This window comes from Heterodontus francisci, chromosome 4 (assembly GCF_036365525.1).
Source record: "Heterodontus francisci isolate sHetFra1 chromosome 4, sHetFra1.hap1, whole genome shotgun sequence".
Classification (NCBI taxonomy): Eukaryota; Metazoa; Chordata; class Chondrichthyes; order Heterodontiformes; family Heterodontidae; genus Heterodontus; species Heterodontus francisci.
Window position 1 is genome coordinate 95996513 of NC_090374.1, and position 16571 is coordinate 96013083.

At 43.0% G+C, this 16571-nt stretch overlaps 1 protein-coding gene across 3 annotated transcripts in view; it reads left to right on the forward strand.

Moving 5' to 3' along the window:
• The window catches only part of LOC137369154 (tumor necrosis factor alpha-induced protein 8), a 189295-nt gene that overhangs the window by 106023 nt on the left and 66701 nt on the right, over positions 1-16571 (forward strand). For all 3 annotated transcript variants that reach the window (XM_068029895.1, XM_068029893.1, XM_068029891.1), the window contains one exon: positions 4422-4532. In XM_068029895.1, the coding sequence (XP_067885996.1) occupies position 4532 (1 nt within the window). In that variant the 5' untranslated portion in view covers positions 4422-4531. The remainder of the gene's footprint in view (positions 1-4421; positions 4533-16571) is intronic.

Sequence of the window (16571 nt, forward strand, 5' to 3'; positions counted from 1 at the left end):
AGATACTGATGGATTTCTACTGACTGTTGCTGAAATTGTACAAGTTCTTTAAAGTTGCTAAAATCTACAGGCAGTGATGTGACAGGTGCTGAAGGACATGATTTCAAGGCTTCTGTGCAAACTGGTTGCTCCCAGACATGGGACTAGTAGTAAGCATTCCCTTTGGAATACAGCATGACTGGGAGAATGAGCAGAGGTGACTCAGAGCTGAGCAAGCTGCTAGAAAATGGAAGAGGCGGATGATTAGAAGAGCACTCAGCAGGAAGACATACCTGTCTAGGGTGTTCATGGAGCATTTCTCCTATCTGAACCTCATCGAGGAAACGTGTGTCAGACTTCTCTGCTTCACTAATGGTCCTCACTGAAATCTGCTACCCTGCAACCACAGAGCAGGGTGAAGACTGCATTTCCAGGAGCTATGAAAGTGACCATCGTCATGGACTTTTATGCACTGGTTCTTTCCAGGCTGGAGGTGGAGATATTTGCAACATCTTGCAGTTGCTAACCACTGTTGCATTAGGGAGTCACTGGTGCTCTCTTTTCAAAGAAAACTGATAGATTTCATTCTTTCTTGTCAGAGAGCAGCAGGTGGAGTGACCACATGGGATGCCATTGACTGCAGGGAAGTCACTTTGCAGGCACTGCATGTCAACTCTGAGAGGAACCGCATTCGAAATGGATTCCACTCCCTCCTTCCAGCTAGTATGTGACCGTATGTAGAGAATCATGCAGGTCAATGGCCAATGTCCTGACAGCAGTCACGATGCTTTCATTCTGCGGAGGTCTGGTGTTCCACCTGCATTTGAACCACCACGACAAACTAAAGCATGGCTGTTGGTTGACAAGGGATCTCCGCTGACAATGTGGCTCATGATTCCAGTGTCCAACCTTCCCTCTATTACTGACCATCACACTTGGTCACAATGCAAAAATAAAAGCCAGCACTAAATAAACATTCCAAACTAAGTTTATAAATCAAAGCATACCATATTGCATACAAACGTCAACAAATCATTCTTGTGTATTCCCTTAGTGCATGTCTTCCATTTGCCTTTGCTTGTCCCATTGCTCTTGTGCAGTGACTGCAGCTTGGCTGGCGGAAGGCTGCTGACTTTCAGTGGGGGAGACTACACATGGCCTTGGAAGACAACCCCGAGCAGCTCTGGCTTTGGACTGCACCATCTGGGCATGGGCAGCAGCAGTTTGGGCTGGATGGCTGACAAGCAATAGTAACAGAGTATCAGTGGTTGGAGGATGGATGCTGTCATACTGATAGAGGATCGGAGGCTTGTGCTCCACGGATCCACTGCCACTCCCTCGGGGGCGCCTCAGCAATCCTGGTAACGTGTTGGAGGATAGATTGGTGTACTGCTATGACACCTTGCAAGCCCCATTGAACACTGGTATCCACAGCCATGATGGCAGCAGTCTGACCTTGCATGACAGAAATCTGAGCTTCCACTGCAGCCCTGAGATGTTGCTTTTGCTTGTGCTGCAATGAAAGCTGAGGCATTGGCTATCAGACACTGCATCATGGTTGGGCCACAAGTATGCGATTGGAGTTGGCCACTACTTCCATGCTGGAAAGGATGAGGTCTGTTTAAATCCTTATGTAAATTTGGTGATGTATTTCTCCATGCTCCTTGACATTCCACACAGGCTTTCTGACAGGTCTGCCAATGCACCAAGCATTCCATTGTTCATATACCTCAGGAGATGGTTAGATTCTCTCTTGTTGGAAATGATTATTGTCTGGTACTCGTGTGGTGCAAATGTTTCTTGCCACTCATCAGCCAAGACTAGATGTACAGGTCTTGCTGCATCTGGACACTGGCTACTTCAGTATCTGAGGAGCCGCGAATGATGCTGAACATTTTGGAATCATCAGCGAACATCCCCACTTCTGACCTTATGATGGAGGGAAGGTCATTGATGAAGCATTTGAAGATGACACTACCCTGAAGAACTCCTGCAGTGATGTCTGGGGACTGAGATGATTGATCTCCAACAACCACAATCATTTTCCTTTGTGTTAGGTATGACTCCAACCAATGGAGAGTTTTCCCCCTAATTCCCATTGACTCCAGTTTTGCTTGATTCCATGCTTGGTCAAATGCTGCCTTGATGTCAAGGGCAGGCACTCTCACCTCACTTCTGGAGTTCAGCTCTTTTATCCATGTTTGGACCAAGGCTGTAATGAGGTCAGGAGCTGAGTGGCCCTGGTGGAACCCAAACTGAGTGTCAGTGAGCAGGTTATTGCTGAGCATGTGCCGCACTATCAAGGACCCCTTCCATCACTTGGCTGAATGGTTGAACACCCTTGTGATGAAAGATCACAGACCTGAAACATTAACTCTGCTTCTCACTCCAAAGATGCTGTCTGACCTGCTGAGTATTTCCAGAATTTTTTGTTTTTATTTAACAGGTGTAATGTTTAGCATCAAAAAATGTATTTGTAAGATTTCCACTTTTTAACTTGTTTTCTTTTCTTATCACTCAATTAATTAGGAAAGGAACTTTCTTTGTTCTTAAACTCAAAGCAGAGTGCAAATAATACACTTTTTAGTTTTAGTGCTGAGATAAACAGATTAAAGAAAAGAAAAATCAAAATATTTCTTCAATCAAAACTGCCAGAACTAATCAGTTACTCAGTTTAATTGAAATGACTACAATTTTCTTAATGCAGTTAAACCTCCTGGCCACATAATTTCCTTTTACTCAAATAATGGGCTGCATGCCTTGTGTATCACTATTGCTGAGACCTGCAAAGTCTAACCAATTGCTGTTGATGCTGTTAGTTCAAGTACATGGAGCACTGTGGTGATAGGTTTTCATTCTGCTCCTGCAACCCCAGCCATCCAGTACCTTGCTGCGGTTAGTAATACGTGTGACTACCCAGTTGAGATCTCAAATTATCACTTTTAATTGGAGCCCCCGGTACTTGACACAATGAATAAATGTTCTATAACATCAGCCCTCGTCTAATACCATTATCATGTTTCTTCAACACTTGACTTTGAACTGCAATATTTCTGTATATTTGCTAATAAATTCTTTAAACGGCATGTATCAGTATTCTAAAATTTACTGTGCAAACACAATCATCAGTGCTTGTACTTAAAGGCAAGTATCATTGTTCATTATTACTGGTTTGATGTAGGAAGATTATTTTGTATTCAGTATGTTTTTCTTCAGAAGAAGACAAATTCTGCTTCTATTTTGTGTTTCATTACAAGGGATGATTCTGGAAATGTGTAGGTAAATTCACATCCATCTGGTTCATGTTACATTAAGATCATTTTCTTCTCTTGGTGTGTTGCAAGCAGCAGTTTTTGATCCAGTGTGAATGGATTTTGCAAGTTCTGAAGTCCTGACTACACACTTTAAGTAAATTGTCAAAGTAAAGACAACGGATTTTTGTCTTTTGTTATTTTCAAGAAAGGTACAGTCATTCTTACAGCAAAGTAAGCTGTTGTGAGGTTATGTTTGGGATGGGGGAGGGGGAGGAATATGTCAGAAGGACCATGTGCACTAAACCACAATGACATAACTGAGTAATCCTCCCTCATATTCATATGTGACACCCCTTGTTATTGTTTATCTTACTGCCACTCCATCTTCACACAGGCATTATTTTGCCACTCACAACCCTGGCTTAGGCTTTACAGGTAAGTCCTTCACTGAGCACAGTTTTCCCCATTTGAATCGCCCCTATATTTACAGAGATATATGTTTACTGGTGATTTAAGAGAAAACTAACTGAGCTTCTCCAGACTTTGGTAGTTTTTTATACTAATTGGGCTTCTTATCATTGTATAAATGTTAAATAATTCTGGAATACAGCTTTATTAAACCTGCACTGATGTGGGATTTTCAGGATTAAATTTCTATTGATTGTCTAAACTAGTTATATAGAAATGCAATCAAATAGTTTAAAGGAAAAGGAAATTATGTGGCCTGGAGGTTTAACTGCATTAAACAAATTATAGTCCTTTCAATTAAACTGAGTAACTGACTGGTTCTGGCAGTTTTGATAGACTAAATATTTTGTTTTTTCTTGTCTTTAATCTGTTTTCAAGCACTAAAACTAAAAAGTGTATTATTTGTACTCTACTTTGAGTTTAAGAGCAAAGTAAGTTCCTTTCATAACTAATTCTACTTATGAGCATAAATACTGCCTTTGTAATGTCTCCACACTATACTCTGATTCTAACTTACAGTCACTGAAATGGGCTTTATTTTGAGCCATTGTCTATTACTTATTTAGTTCAGTAATTCGTATAGCAAATGTGTGTTATTGCCATCTAGTGGTAAAGCTTTTTGTGAACTGATTGCAGGATGCAGTTTTGACTTTTGATCTTTTAAAAAAAAAAATTATCCTATGTATCTATTTTGAAAGTAATTTTCAGATCTTTGTTCAGTTTTGTCTTTTCAGTCTTGGCCTACCTCACCATCATACGTAGATCAACATTTATATGTAATCTTCGGTCATCCTGCAGCATCGCCTTCAGTACATCTGTGTAATCTGGACAGTAAGAATTTATTTTTATTTACTGATTTTTGTGTGTATAAAATCAGCACTAGTGCAAAAGTCCTTGCCTGTTTCTTAATTGTGGTTGTTGGGGCGTGGACTAGGTTATGGGAATACCAAGCCTTGTTCACTGGTACCTCAGTACAATTTCTATGCTCTCGGAAATCACAGTATTAAATTCATAAGAAACCTAAAATAAAAGCAAAATACTGCAGATGCTGGAAATCTGAAATAAAAACTGTAGGTGCTGGAAAAACTTAGCAGGTCTAGCAGCATCTGTGGAGAGAGAGAAACAGAGTTAACGTTTCACGTTGATGACCTTTCATCAGAACTGATGAAAGGCCATTGACCTGAAATGCTATCTCTGCTTCTCTCTCTACAGATTCTGCCAGACCTGCTGAGTATTTGCAGCACTTTCTGTTTTTATTTCATAAGATATCTATCTTTGTAGCAATTAACTTTGCTGTGTTTTATGCCACCTAGTATGCAACTTTGAATGTACTGTCTTTTTTTGAACCTCCTTTAGTATATTCTTCTCGCCTGACAGAGTCACTTGTGTTGAGGTATGATTCCTTGGATGCTGGTGACCCTTCAACACTTGGCCAAGTGACTCTATATAATGAGTGTTAGCCATCTGTTTAACCATGTGGAAGGGATCACAGGTGAGCCTGATCCTGTTCTCACCACATGTGTACTTCTACCAGGTAATGTTGGATACGAAGCCTGGATCTTTTTATTTTCCCCTTGCTCCTTAAATTGGGGACCATCATGCTGATTTAGCATCATCACCATTTGGTTGAGAGCTAAACCGAAACAGACCGTACATCAAATGTAGGACTTTACTAATCTGTAGGACTTCATAACATGAACAGTAGCTGGCATCACTGCGGTGCATCGGTGAGGCTGAGTGTTTAGTCGACAGTACCTTCCTGGATGTGGTCACCCCACAGCTTAAAAGGTGTGCCACCAGAGAGGGAATGAGAGACCAGCAGACAGTAGAGGAGGACCAGGCAAGTAGTGCAGGAGTCCCCTGAGTACATCTCACTCTCCAATCAGTATTCAGTTTTGAATACTGGTAAGAGTGATGGTTCCTCTGGGGTTTGCAGCCAGAGCCAAATCCACAGCACCATGGCTGGCTTAGCTGTACAGTGGGAGGAGAAAGTTTGGGAAAGCAATAGTGATAGGGGATTCTATAGTTAGGGTGAGAGACAGATGTTTCTGTGGCCATAGATGTGAATGCAGGATGGTGTGTTGCCTCCCTGATGCCAGGGTCAGGGATGTCATTGAACAGCTGCAGGGAACTCTTAGGAGGGGGTGGGAGGATGAACAACTAGGGTCATGGTACATATAGGTACCAACGACATAAGTAAAAAGATGGATAGGGTCCTACAGGCAGATTTTAGGGAGCTAAGAAAGAAACTAGCAAGCAGGACCTCCAAGGTAGTAATCTCCAGATTATTCCCAGTTCCCCGTGCTAGTCTATATAGAAATAGGAGGAAAGAGCAGATTAATCCATAACTGGAGACATGGTGCAGGAGAGAGGCTTTAGATTCCTGGGACATTGCGATCGGTTCTTGGGGAGATGGGACTTCTATGGGCCACATGGGACTTCTATAGGCCAGGTGGGTTGCACCTGAACAGAGCCAGGACCAATGTCTTTGCGGGGCAGTTTGCTCATGCTGTTGGGAGGGCGGTGGGGGTGGAGGGTGGTGGCGGGGGGCGTTGTTTAATTAACTTGGTAGGAGAATGAAAACTGGGAGAGGATAATCGAGGTGTACAAAGAATTGGGAGAGACAGATAGTGCGAGAATAATAAATAGTAAGGTATGAGGTGGGGTCAGAGTAAGAAGGAATGCAATAAGGTCTAAATTGGGTTGACTGTGCATGTATGTGAATGCATCGAATGTGATAAATAAGGTTGATGAGCTGCAGGCACAGGTAGGTACATGGGAATATGATGATGTGGCGATAACAGAGACCTGGCTCAAAAAAGGACAGGATTAGTTACGAAATATTCCTGGATACAAGGTGGTCAGGAAAGCTAGGGAAGGAAAGAAAGGAGGAAGGGTGACAGTATTGATTAAGGATAATATTACAGTGCTGGAGAGAGAAGATGTCTTAGAGTGCTCAAGTACAGAATCTATTTGGCTGAAGGTAATAAACAATGGAGGTACTGTTACACTACTAGGTGTGTTCTATAGGCCACCAACTAGTGGGAGAGATATAGAGGAACAAATTTGCAAGGAACTTACAGAGAGGTGCAAAACCTATAGAGTAGTTATAATGGGGACTTTATCTTAATGTAGACTGGGGTAGTAATAATATAAAGGGCAGAGAGGGGAAAGAGTTTCTGAAGTGTGTTCAGGAGAACTTTCTGCATCAGTATGTTTCTATCCAATGAGGAAGGAAGCATTGCTGGATGTGGTTCTGGGGAATGAGTTGGGATAAGTGGATCAAGTGTTAGTAGGGGAAAATTTAGGAGACAGTGATCACAGTATCATAAGGTTTAGGTTAGCTATGGTAGGCTATGGAAAAGAACAAGGAGCAATCCATGGTAAAAAAATAATTAATTGGGGGAGGGCCAATTTCATTGGTGTGAGAACAGATCTGGCCCAGGTAAATTGGAATAAAAGATTGGCAGACAAAATTGTAATGGAATTATGGGCTGCCTTTAAAGAGGAGATAGTTCAGGTACAGTCAAGGTGCTTTCCCGTGAGGAGGAATGGCAGGATAAATGAAGCTGAAGCTCTCCGGATGGCGAAAGAAATAGAAAGTAAGATGAAGCAGTAAAAGGGTGCATATGGCAGATATCGGGTTGATAATACAATTGAGAACCAGGCTAAATATAAAAATTCAGAGGGGAAGTAGAAAAAGAAACAAGAGAAACAAAGAGGGAGTATGAGAAGAGACTGGCAGCCAACATAAAAGGGAATTCAAAAGTCTTCTATATGCATATAAATAGTAAAAGAGTGGTAAAACGAAGAGTAGGGCCAATTACGGACCAAAAAGGGGATTTATGCATGGCGGTAGAGGGCATGGCTGAGGTACTAAATGAGTACATTGCATCTGTCTTTATCAAGGGAGAAGGTGCTGCCAAAGTCATAGTGAAAGAGGAGTTAAGTACTGAATGGGCATAAAAATTGATTAAAAAAATGTTTTAGAAAGGCTGGAGATACTTTAAGTTGATAAGTCACCAGGACCGGATCAGATGCATTTGTGAATACTGAGGGAAGTAAGGTTGGAAATTGCGAAGGCACTGGCCATAATCTTCCAATCTTCCTTAGATACAGGGGTGGTGCCAGAGGACTGGAGAATTGCAAATGTTACCTCTTCTTTGGCCTCCTTATCTCGAGAGACAATGGATAAGTGCCTGGAGGTGGTCAGTGGTTTGTGAAGCAGCGCCTGGAGTGGCTATAAAGGCCAATTCTAGAGTGACAGGCTCTTCCACAGGTGCTGCAGAGAAATTTGTTTGTCGGGGCTGTTACACAGTTGGCTCTCCCCTTGCGCCTCTGTCTTTTTTCCTGCCAACTACTAAGTCTCTTCGACTCGCCACACTTTAGCCCCGTCTTTATGGCTGCCCGCCAGCTCTGGCGAACGCTGGCAACTGACTCTCACGACTTGTGATCAATGTCACAGGATTTCATGTCGCGTTTGCAGACGTCTTTAAAGCGGAGACATGGACGGCCGGTGGGTCTGATACCAGTGGCGAGCTCGCTGTACAATGTGTCTTTGGGGATCTTGCCATCTTCCATGCGGCTCACATGGCCAAGCCATCTCAAGCGCCGCTGACTCAGCAGTGTGTATAAGCTGGGGATGTTGGCCGCCTCGAGGACTTGTGTGTTGGAGATACGGTCCTGCCACCTGATGCCAAGTATTCTCCGGAGGCAGCGAAGATGGAATGAATTGAGACGTCGCTCTTGGCTGACATACATTGTCCAGGCCTCGCTGCCATAGAGCAAGGTTACCACCTTGTTCAAAAAAGGATGTAAGGATAAACCCAGAAACTACAGGCCAGTCAGTTTAACATTGGCGGTGGAAAAACTTTTAGAAACGGTGATCCTAAACAAAACTAACATTAACTTGGACAAATGTGGATTAATTAAGGTAAACCAGCAGGGATTTGTTAAGGTAAATTCTGTTTAACTAATTTGATTGAGTTTGTTGATGAAGTAACAGAGAGGGATGATGAGGCTAATGCTGTTGATGTGGTATACATGGACTTACCACAAGTTGTTTGATAAAGTGCCACATAACAGACTTGTCAACAAAATTGAAGCCTATGGATTAAAAAGAGACGCTGGCAGCATGGATGCGAAGTTAGCTGAGTGACAGTTGCTTTCCAGATTTGAGCAAGGTATGTAGTCTTGATCCATTTATAATGATATAGACTTAGGTGTGCAGGGCACAATTTCAAAATTTATAGATGTTACAGAGCTTTATTATTAGGATATTATTATAAAAGCTATTATTAAAGACGTTATAGTAGGGCACTTGGAAAAATTTAAGGTAATCAGGCGGTGTCAGCATGGTAATATAAAAGCAAAATACTGCAGATGCTGGAAATCTGAAATAAATACAAGAAATGCTGGAATACTCAGCAGGTCTGGCAGCATCTGTTGAGAGAGAAGCAGAGATAATATTTCAGGTCAGTGAACCTTCATCAGAACTGGCAAAGGTTAGAAATGTAACAGGTTTTAAGCAAATAAAGCAGAGGTGGGGCGAGAGATAACAAAAGGCAAGGTGTTGATAGGGCAGAGGGTCACAGAGAATAACTGACCTGTAGGTCATGGAGCAAATGCAAACAGTATGTTAACGATGTGTTGAAAGACAAAGTGTTAGTGCAGAGAGGGTGTTAATGGACAGAAAAATGAACAGCCCTGGCCCAAGCACAAACATGAAAAAAACAGTGGGCAGGCACATGGTAAGAAAAACGAATGATGAAACAAACTAAAATAAAATAAAAAGAAAATAGAAAAAAATAACTGAAAATAAAAAGGGGGAGGTCTATCATGCTCTGAAATTATTGAAGTCAATGTTCAGTTTGGCAGGCTGTAGCGTGCCTAATTGGTAAACTTGGTTATGTCAAAGGGAAATCACATTTAACCAATTTATTGGAGTTCTTTGAAGAAGTAACATGTGCTGTGGATAAAGGGGAACCAGTGGATGTACTGTACTTAGATTTCCAGAAGGCATTTGATAAGGTGCCACATCAAAGGTTATTGCGGAAAATAAAAGCTCATGGTGTAGTGGGGGGGGTGGGGGTGGGGTAACATATTAGCATGGATAGAAGATTGGCTAGCTAACAGGAAACAGAGAGTAGGCATAAATGGGTAATTTTCTGGTTGGCAAGATGTAATGAGTGGTGTGCCACAGGGGTCAGTGCTGGGTCTCAACATTTTACAATTTATATAAATGACTTAGATGAAGGGACCGAAGGTATGGTAGCTAAATTTGCTGATGACACAAAGATAAGTAGGAAAGTAAGTTGTGAAGAGGACATAAAGAGGCTACAAAGGGATATGGATAGGTTAAGTGAATGGACAAAGATCTGGCAAATGGAGTATAATGTGGGAAAGTGCGAAATTATCCATTTTGGCAGGAAGAATGAAAAAGAAGCATATTATCTAAATGGGGAGCGATTGCAGAGCTCTGAGATGCAGAGGGATCTGGGGGTCCTAGTGTATGAATCACAAAAGGTTAGTCTGCAGGTACAGCACATAATTAGGAAAGCTAATAGAATGTTCTTGTTTATTGTGAGGGAAATTGAATGCAAAAGTAGGGAGGTTATGCTTCAGCTATACAGGGCATTAGTGAGACCACATCTGGAGTACTGTGTACAGTATTGGTCTCCTTATATAAGGAAGGATGTAAATGCATTGGAGGCAGTTCAGAGAAGGTTTACTAGACTAATACCTGGAATGGGCAGGTTGTCTTCTGAGGAAAGGTTGGACAGGCTAGGCTTGTGTCTGCTGGAGTTTTGAAGAGTAAGAGGCGTCTTGATTGAAACATATAAGATCCTGAGGGGTCTTGACAGGGTGGATGTGGAAAGGATGTTTCCTCTTGTAGGAGAATCTAGAAATAGGGGTCACTGTTTCAAAAAAAAAAGGGGTCGCCCATTTAAGACAGAGATGAGGAGAAACTTTTTCTCTCAGAGGGTTGTGACTCTTTGGAACTCTCTTCCTCATAAGCCAGTAGAAGCAGAGTCTTTGAATATTTTTAAGGCGGAGGTAGATAGATACTTGATAAGCAAAGGGGTGAAAGGTTTTCGGGAATAGGTGGAAATATGGAGTTGAGGTTACAATCGGATCAGCCATGATCTTGTTGAAAGGCTCGAGGGGTCGAGTGGCCTACACCTGCTGTTAATTCGATGTTCATATGTTCGTATGTATATGTATGTCCGTTTTTTGGAAGTGTTGTGAACTTTGAGGAAGTTAGTGATAGACTTCAAGAGGACATAAGCTCGTGGAATGGGTGGACATATGACGGATGAAATTTAATACAGAGAAGTGTGAAGTGATACATTTTGGTAGGAAGAATGAGGAAAGGGAATATAAAATAAAGGATAAAATTCTAACGAAGGTGCAGAATTAGAGGGACCTGTGTGCACAAATCATTGAAGATGGCAGAACAGGTTGATAAAGTGGTGAATAAAGCATATGGACCTGGGTTTTATAGATAGAGGCATAAGAGTACAAAAGCAAGGAAATTCTAATGAACCTTTATAGAACACTGGGTTGGCCTTAACTAGAATATTGAGTCCAATTCTGGGCACCACACTTTAGGAACGATGTGAAGGCATTGGAGAGCAGACAAAATTTACGTAAATGGTTCTGGGGAAGAGAAACTTTGGCTGGAATTTTACGTTGGGTGGGAGGTCTCACCCACCGGCCAAAATGTCGAGGGGGGTGGGGGTGGTGAGTGGCGAGCCCACCTCTGCCGGGCCTGGGAGCCATGTCAGGATTTTACGCTCCCCAGGCCCTTAATTGGACTTGGGCAGGACTTCCACCTCCTTGAGGCAGCAAGTCCTGCCTCCAAGAGCTGCTGGCCAATCAGCAGGCCAGCAGCTCTCAGTCCTAGCTGCGCTACCCGGATCGGTGGCCACTGCTGGGACTGCACTCAGCCAACGGCAGGATCATGAATGTCAAAGACAGGTAAGTTTTGGGGCCTTGCTGGGGCCCAATTGGCCGGGCCCAGGTGAGGCAAGCGGGGTCGGTTGGTGATGTCGGTGGGGGGGGTGGGTGGTGGGTCTTTATATCAGTGGGGGTGGTTGGGATTTTGGTGGGGGGGAGCCCTCCGTGGGGCACAAGGTGCCCGATCAGGAGGACCTTGCCCCAACGTGCAAGGTGGCCTTCTGTGGGGCCTATAGTGCCCGCCCGCCAATGGTAAAATACCAATACTGGTGGGAGAAGGCCCTTAAGTTGCAGTTAATTGGCCACTTAAGGGCCTTGATTGGCTGGGGTGGTCGGGCCGTTTTTCGCTGCCGCCGCCCCTGGTGAAATTGCAGTGGGGGCAGGAAGGTGTCGGGAACAGTACCCCTTCCCCCACCCGCCACTAGCCCTCTACTTGCGGGGGAGGGGTGCAGAAATCCGGCCTTCAATTACAGGGATAGATTGGCAAAGCTGGGGCTGTTCACCTTGGAGAAGAGAAGGTTGAGAGGAGATTTGATAAAGGTGGTCAAAATCATGGAGGATCTGGACAGTGTAGATAGGGAGAAATTGTTCCCATTGGCGAAAGAACCAGAGGACACTGAAAGTTATTGGCAAGAGAACTAGAGGTGACATGAGGAAAAGCTTTTTTGCGCAGCGGGTGGTTAGGATCTGGAATGCGCTGCCTGAGAGTGTGGTGGAGGTCGGTTCATTCATGGCTTTCAAAAGGGAGTTCGATAAATATCTGACAAGAAAAAAAAATTGCAGGGCTTCAGGGAAAAGGCAGTGGATGAGACTTGCTGTTACTCTCACAGAGAGCTAGCACAGGCATGATGGTCCAAATAGTCTCCTTCTGTGCTGTAACCATTCTGTAATTCTGTATCTGATGTGTTTATCTACTCAGCCATTGAGGTGCTACTGATAGAAATTCTGTGTAACTAAAAGTTGCATAGCATTAATCTGTTTATCCCTGAGAAGCAATGGAATTATATCTAACTGCAGTTATGGGCTGCACTTGATGTTCTTTTGAATAATACAAGCTTGAGTTTAATATGTATGCTAACCTAAAGAAATTCCATGATACATCATAGTTGGAACTAATGTAAATATGACGGCATGTCTTTTCACTGGACCATTTGCTAAATCCTTTCTCTGGTTTTGAAGATATATTATACTTTATGTAAATAACTGCTGTTCATTGTTTTGGTTTCCTAGAAAGCATGTTGCTCCCAACCATCTATGGCAGGTGTGGCTTAATCTTCCAATTTATTTGCAAAGCATTTGCCTTTGCTTTGTTAACATTTAGACCAAGACGTTTGAGTGCTTGTGTAACATGTTTGTTTAGAGATACGGCACTGAAACAGGCCCTTCGGCCCACAGAGAAAGTACTGTGTGAAATATGCATTACTGCTGTTTATGATTTAAATGCCTGTGTCAATTTTAAATTTTGGGGGTCACTTTACATGAACAACTATGTGAGAAGAGAGCTGTGAAATTGTGAACACTTTTATAAAAGGATCATTCACAATTTTACTATACATGGCACAGAGAGGAATTCTTCCCAGCATGTGACTGGTTCTCAAAATAATATCTGGCTTGCCTCATGTACAAAGTCTCATTCCTGGGTCTCACATCTGCTCAGTGTGCCTGCTGAAAATCTTTCCCATCCCCCTCTTTCCCTGTCCTAGTCTGCCTGGTATGAAAAATGATGATTTCTTGTCTACTCTCATTGCATGAATTTGGCTGACAAAAGGGATGGATGTACAGTATTACATGAAACAGGTTGTATGGGAGGACAAGCAAGAAACATCAGGCAGCCATACTAAAAAGCAGGCAGAATGTGCCTGTCTAGAGCTATTGCAAGCACAGAGTGAGGGCAGGGGATTGGAAGTAAAAATGTAACAAATAATTTTGGGCATGGACTGAGTGAGAAGGGACATCAGTGAAGATGTAATTGTCTCTTATTTCTCTCAACTAATTAAAACCCAAGGTTCAAATACTGCATTCAGTTATTGTGCCAATTAATGATGTGTTTTCCCTGCAGACCAGTTATACAGCTTGCATAAACGTGAAGTATTTTGGCTTCACATAGAAGAAAAACTGTGGTGTAATTCAAGTATAAAATTATCTGAAGCTCATTCAATAGAGTTCATGGAGGAAGTCTTATGTCTGTAGAGTTTCAATTTAACTAGACCCCTGTAAAATCTAACTTAATACTTCTCAGGTGGTAACTTTTTAACATTTTAAGTGTTTTTAATGTTATCAATGAACCAGTGGTCCTGTGAGGCCTGCTTCAAAAATTCACTTTTACTCATTTGAATCTGTGTTCCCTTGCCCTATTCTTAAAGTTTAACTTCATGTAATTTATCTTTTTCATATTGTAGACCATCTTGCAAACCTTTATAAAATCACTTCTCAGTCACTTCCATTTGAGGCTGTAAAGTCGAAGATTCTCTAGTTGTTCCTCAAACCTCAGCACTCTGACATAAGCAATCAGCCTTGTGGCTTTTCTCTGCATTGCCTCCAGTCCTTGAATGTCTCACTTGTGTCTCGGTGAGCAGCACTCAACATAATGTAGTGACAAAGCACTATATAGTTAGGCACGATGTCTTTTAACTTGTTAGTCTACTGTTTTGGCTATATAATTCAACATTCTATTTGATTTGTCAATTATTCTAAGTTAATAATAAATAACAACATAAAATGCTGCAAATACTCAGGTCTGGCAGCATCTGTGGAGAGAGAAACAGAGTTAACATTTCAGTTTGATGACCCTACGTCAGAACTGTTCTATACTGCTGGTCATGTTGAATGCCCCCCAGATCTTTTTCAATATAATGTTTAGCATTTATGACATAATTCATGAAGTACTTTTGTCACCATTTTTGTGACAGTGGGGTGGGAAGAGAAAACAATAGCAATACACAGCTTATCTGTCAGCATCTGTAAAGAGAAAACAATGATGAACATTTTGTGTAGTGGGGCTTTTTTTTAGTTCTGCTGAAGAGTTTCTACCCAAAACATTAATCTATCTTGACTCTTTTCAGTTACTGATGACATGTTGTGCATTTCCAGAAATGTTTACTTTTATTTCTAATTTTTTTTATATTCATTCATGGGATGTGGGCGTTGGTGGCAAAGCCACCATTTATTGCCCATCCCTAATTGCCCTTGAGAAGGTGGTGGTGAGCTGCCTTCTTGAACCACTGCAGTCCATGTGGGGTAGGTACACCCACAGTGCTGTTAGGAAGGGAGTTCCAGGATTTTGACCCAGCGATAGTGAAGGAACAACGATATAGTTCCAAGTCAGGATGGTGTGTGGCTTGGAGGGGAACTTGCAGGTGGTGGTGTTCCCATGCATTTGCTGCCCTTGTCCTTCTAGTTGGTAGAGGTCGCGGGTTTGGAAGGTGCTGTCTAAGGAGCCTTGGTGAATTGCTGCGGTGCATCTTGTAGATGGTACACACTGCTACCACTGTGCGTCAGTGATGGGAGGGAGTGAATGTTTGTGAATCGGATGTCAATCAAACGGGCTGCTTTGTCCTGGATGGTATGTGTTGAGCTTCTTGAGTGTAGTTGGAGCTGCACCCATCCAGGCAAGAGGAGAGTATTCCATCACACCCCTGACTTGTGCCTTGTACATGGTGGACAGGCTTTGGGGAGTCAGGAGGTGAGTTACTTGCCGCAGGATTCCTAGCCTCTGACCTGCTCTTGTAGCTACGGTATTTATATGGCTACTCCAGTTCAGTTTCTGGTCAATGGTAGCCCCTAGGATGTTGATGGTGGGGGATTCAGCGATGGTAATGCCATTGAATGACAAGTGGAGATGGTTAGATTCTCTCTTGTTGGAGATGGTCATTGCCTGGCACTTGTGTGGCGCGAATGTTACTTGCCACTTACGAGCCCAAGCCTGGATATTTTCCAGGTCTTGCTGCATTTCTACACGGACTGCTTCAGTATCTGAGGAGTCGCGAATAGTGCTGAACATTGTGCAATCATCAGCGAACATCCCCACTTCTGACCTAATGATTGAAGGAAGATCATTGATGAAGCAGCTGAAGATGGTTGGGCCGAGGACACTACCCTGAGGAACTCCTGCAGTGATGTCCTGGAGCTCAGAAGATTGACCTCCAACAACCACAACCATCTTCCTTTGTGCTAGGTATGACTCCAACCAATGGAGAGTTTTCCCCTGATTCCCATTGACTTCAGTTTTTCTAGGGCTCCTTGATGCCATACTCGGTCAGATGCTGCCTTGATGTCAAGGGCAGTCACTGTCACCCCATCTCTTGAGTTCATGTTTGAACCAAGGCTGTAATGAGGTCAGGAGCTGAGTAGCTCTGGTGGAACCCAAACTGAGCGTCACTAAGCAGGTTATTGCTAAGCAAGTGCTGCTTGGTGGCACTGTTGATGACACCTTCCATCACTTTACTAATGATTGAGAGTTGACTGATGGGGCAGTAATTGGCTGGGTTGGAGTTGTCCTGCTTTTTGTGTACAGGACATAACTGGGCAATTTTCCACATTGTCGGGTAGATGCCAGTGTTGTAGCTGTACTGGAACAGTTTGGCTAGGGGCGTGGCAGGTTCTGGAGCACAGGTCTTCAGTACTATTGCTGGAATATTGTCAGGGCCCATAGCCTTTGCAGTATCCAGTGCCTTCAGTCGTTCCTTGATATCATGGTGAGTGAATCGAATTGACTGAAGTCTGACATCTTTGATGCTGTGGACTTCAGGAGGAGGCCGAGATGGGTCATCAACTCGGCACTTCTGGCTGAAGATTGTTGCAAATACTTTTGTCTTATCTTTCGCACTGATGTGCTGGGCCCCCCCATCATTGAGGATAAGGATATTTGTGGAGCCACCTCCTCCAGTTAGTTGTTTAATTGTCCACCACCAT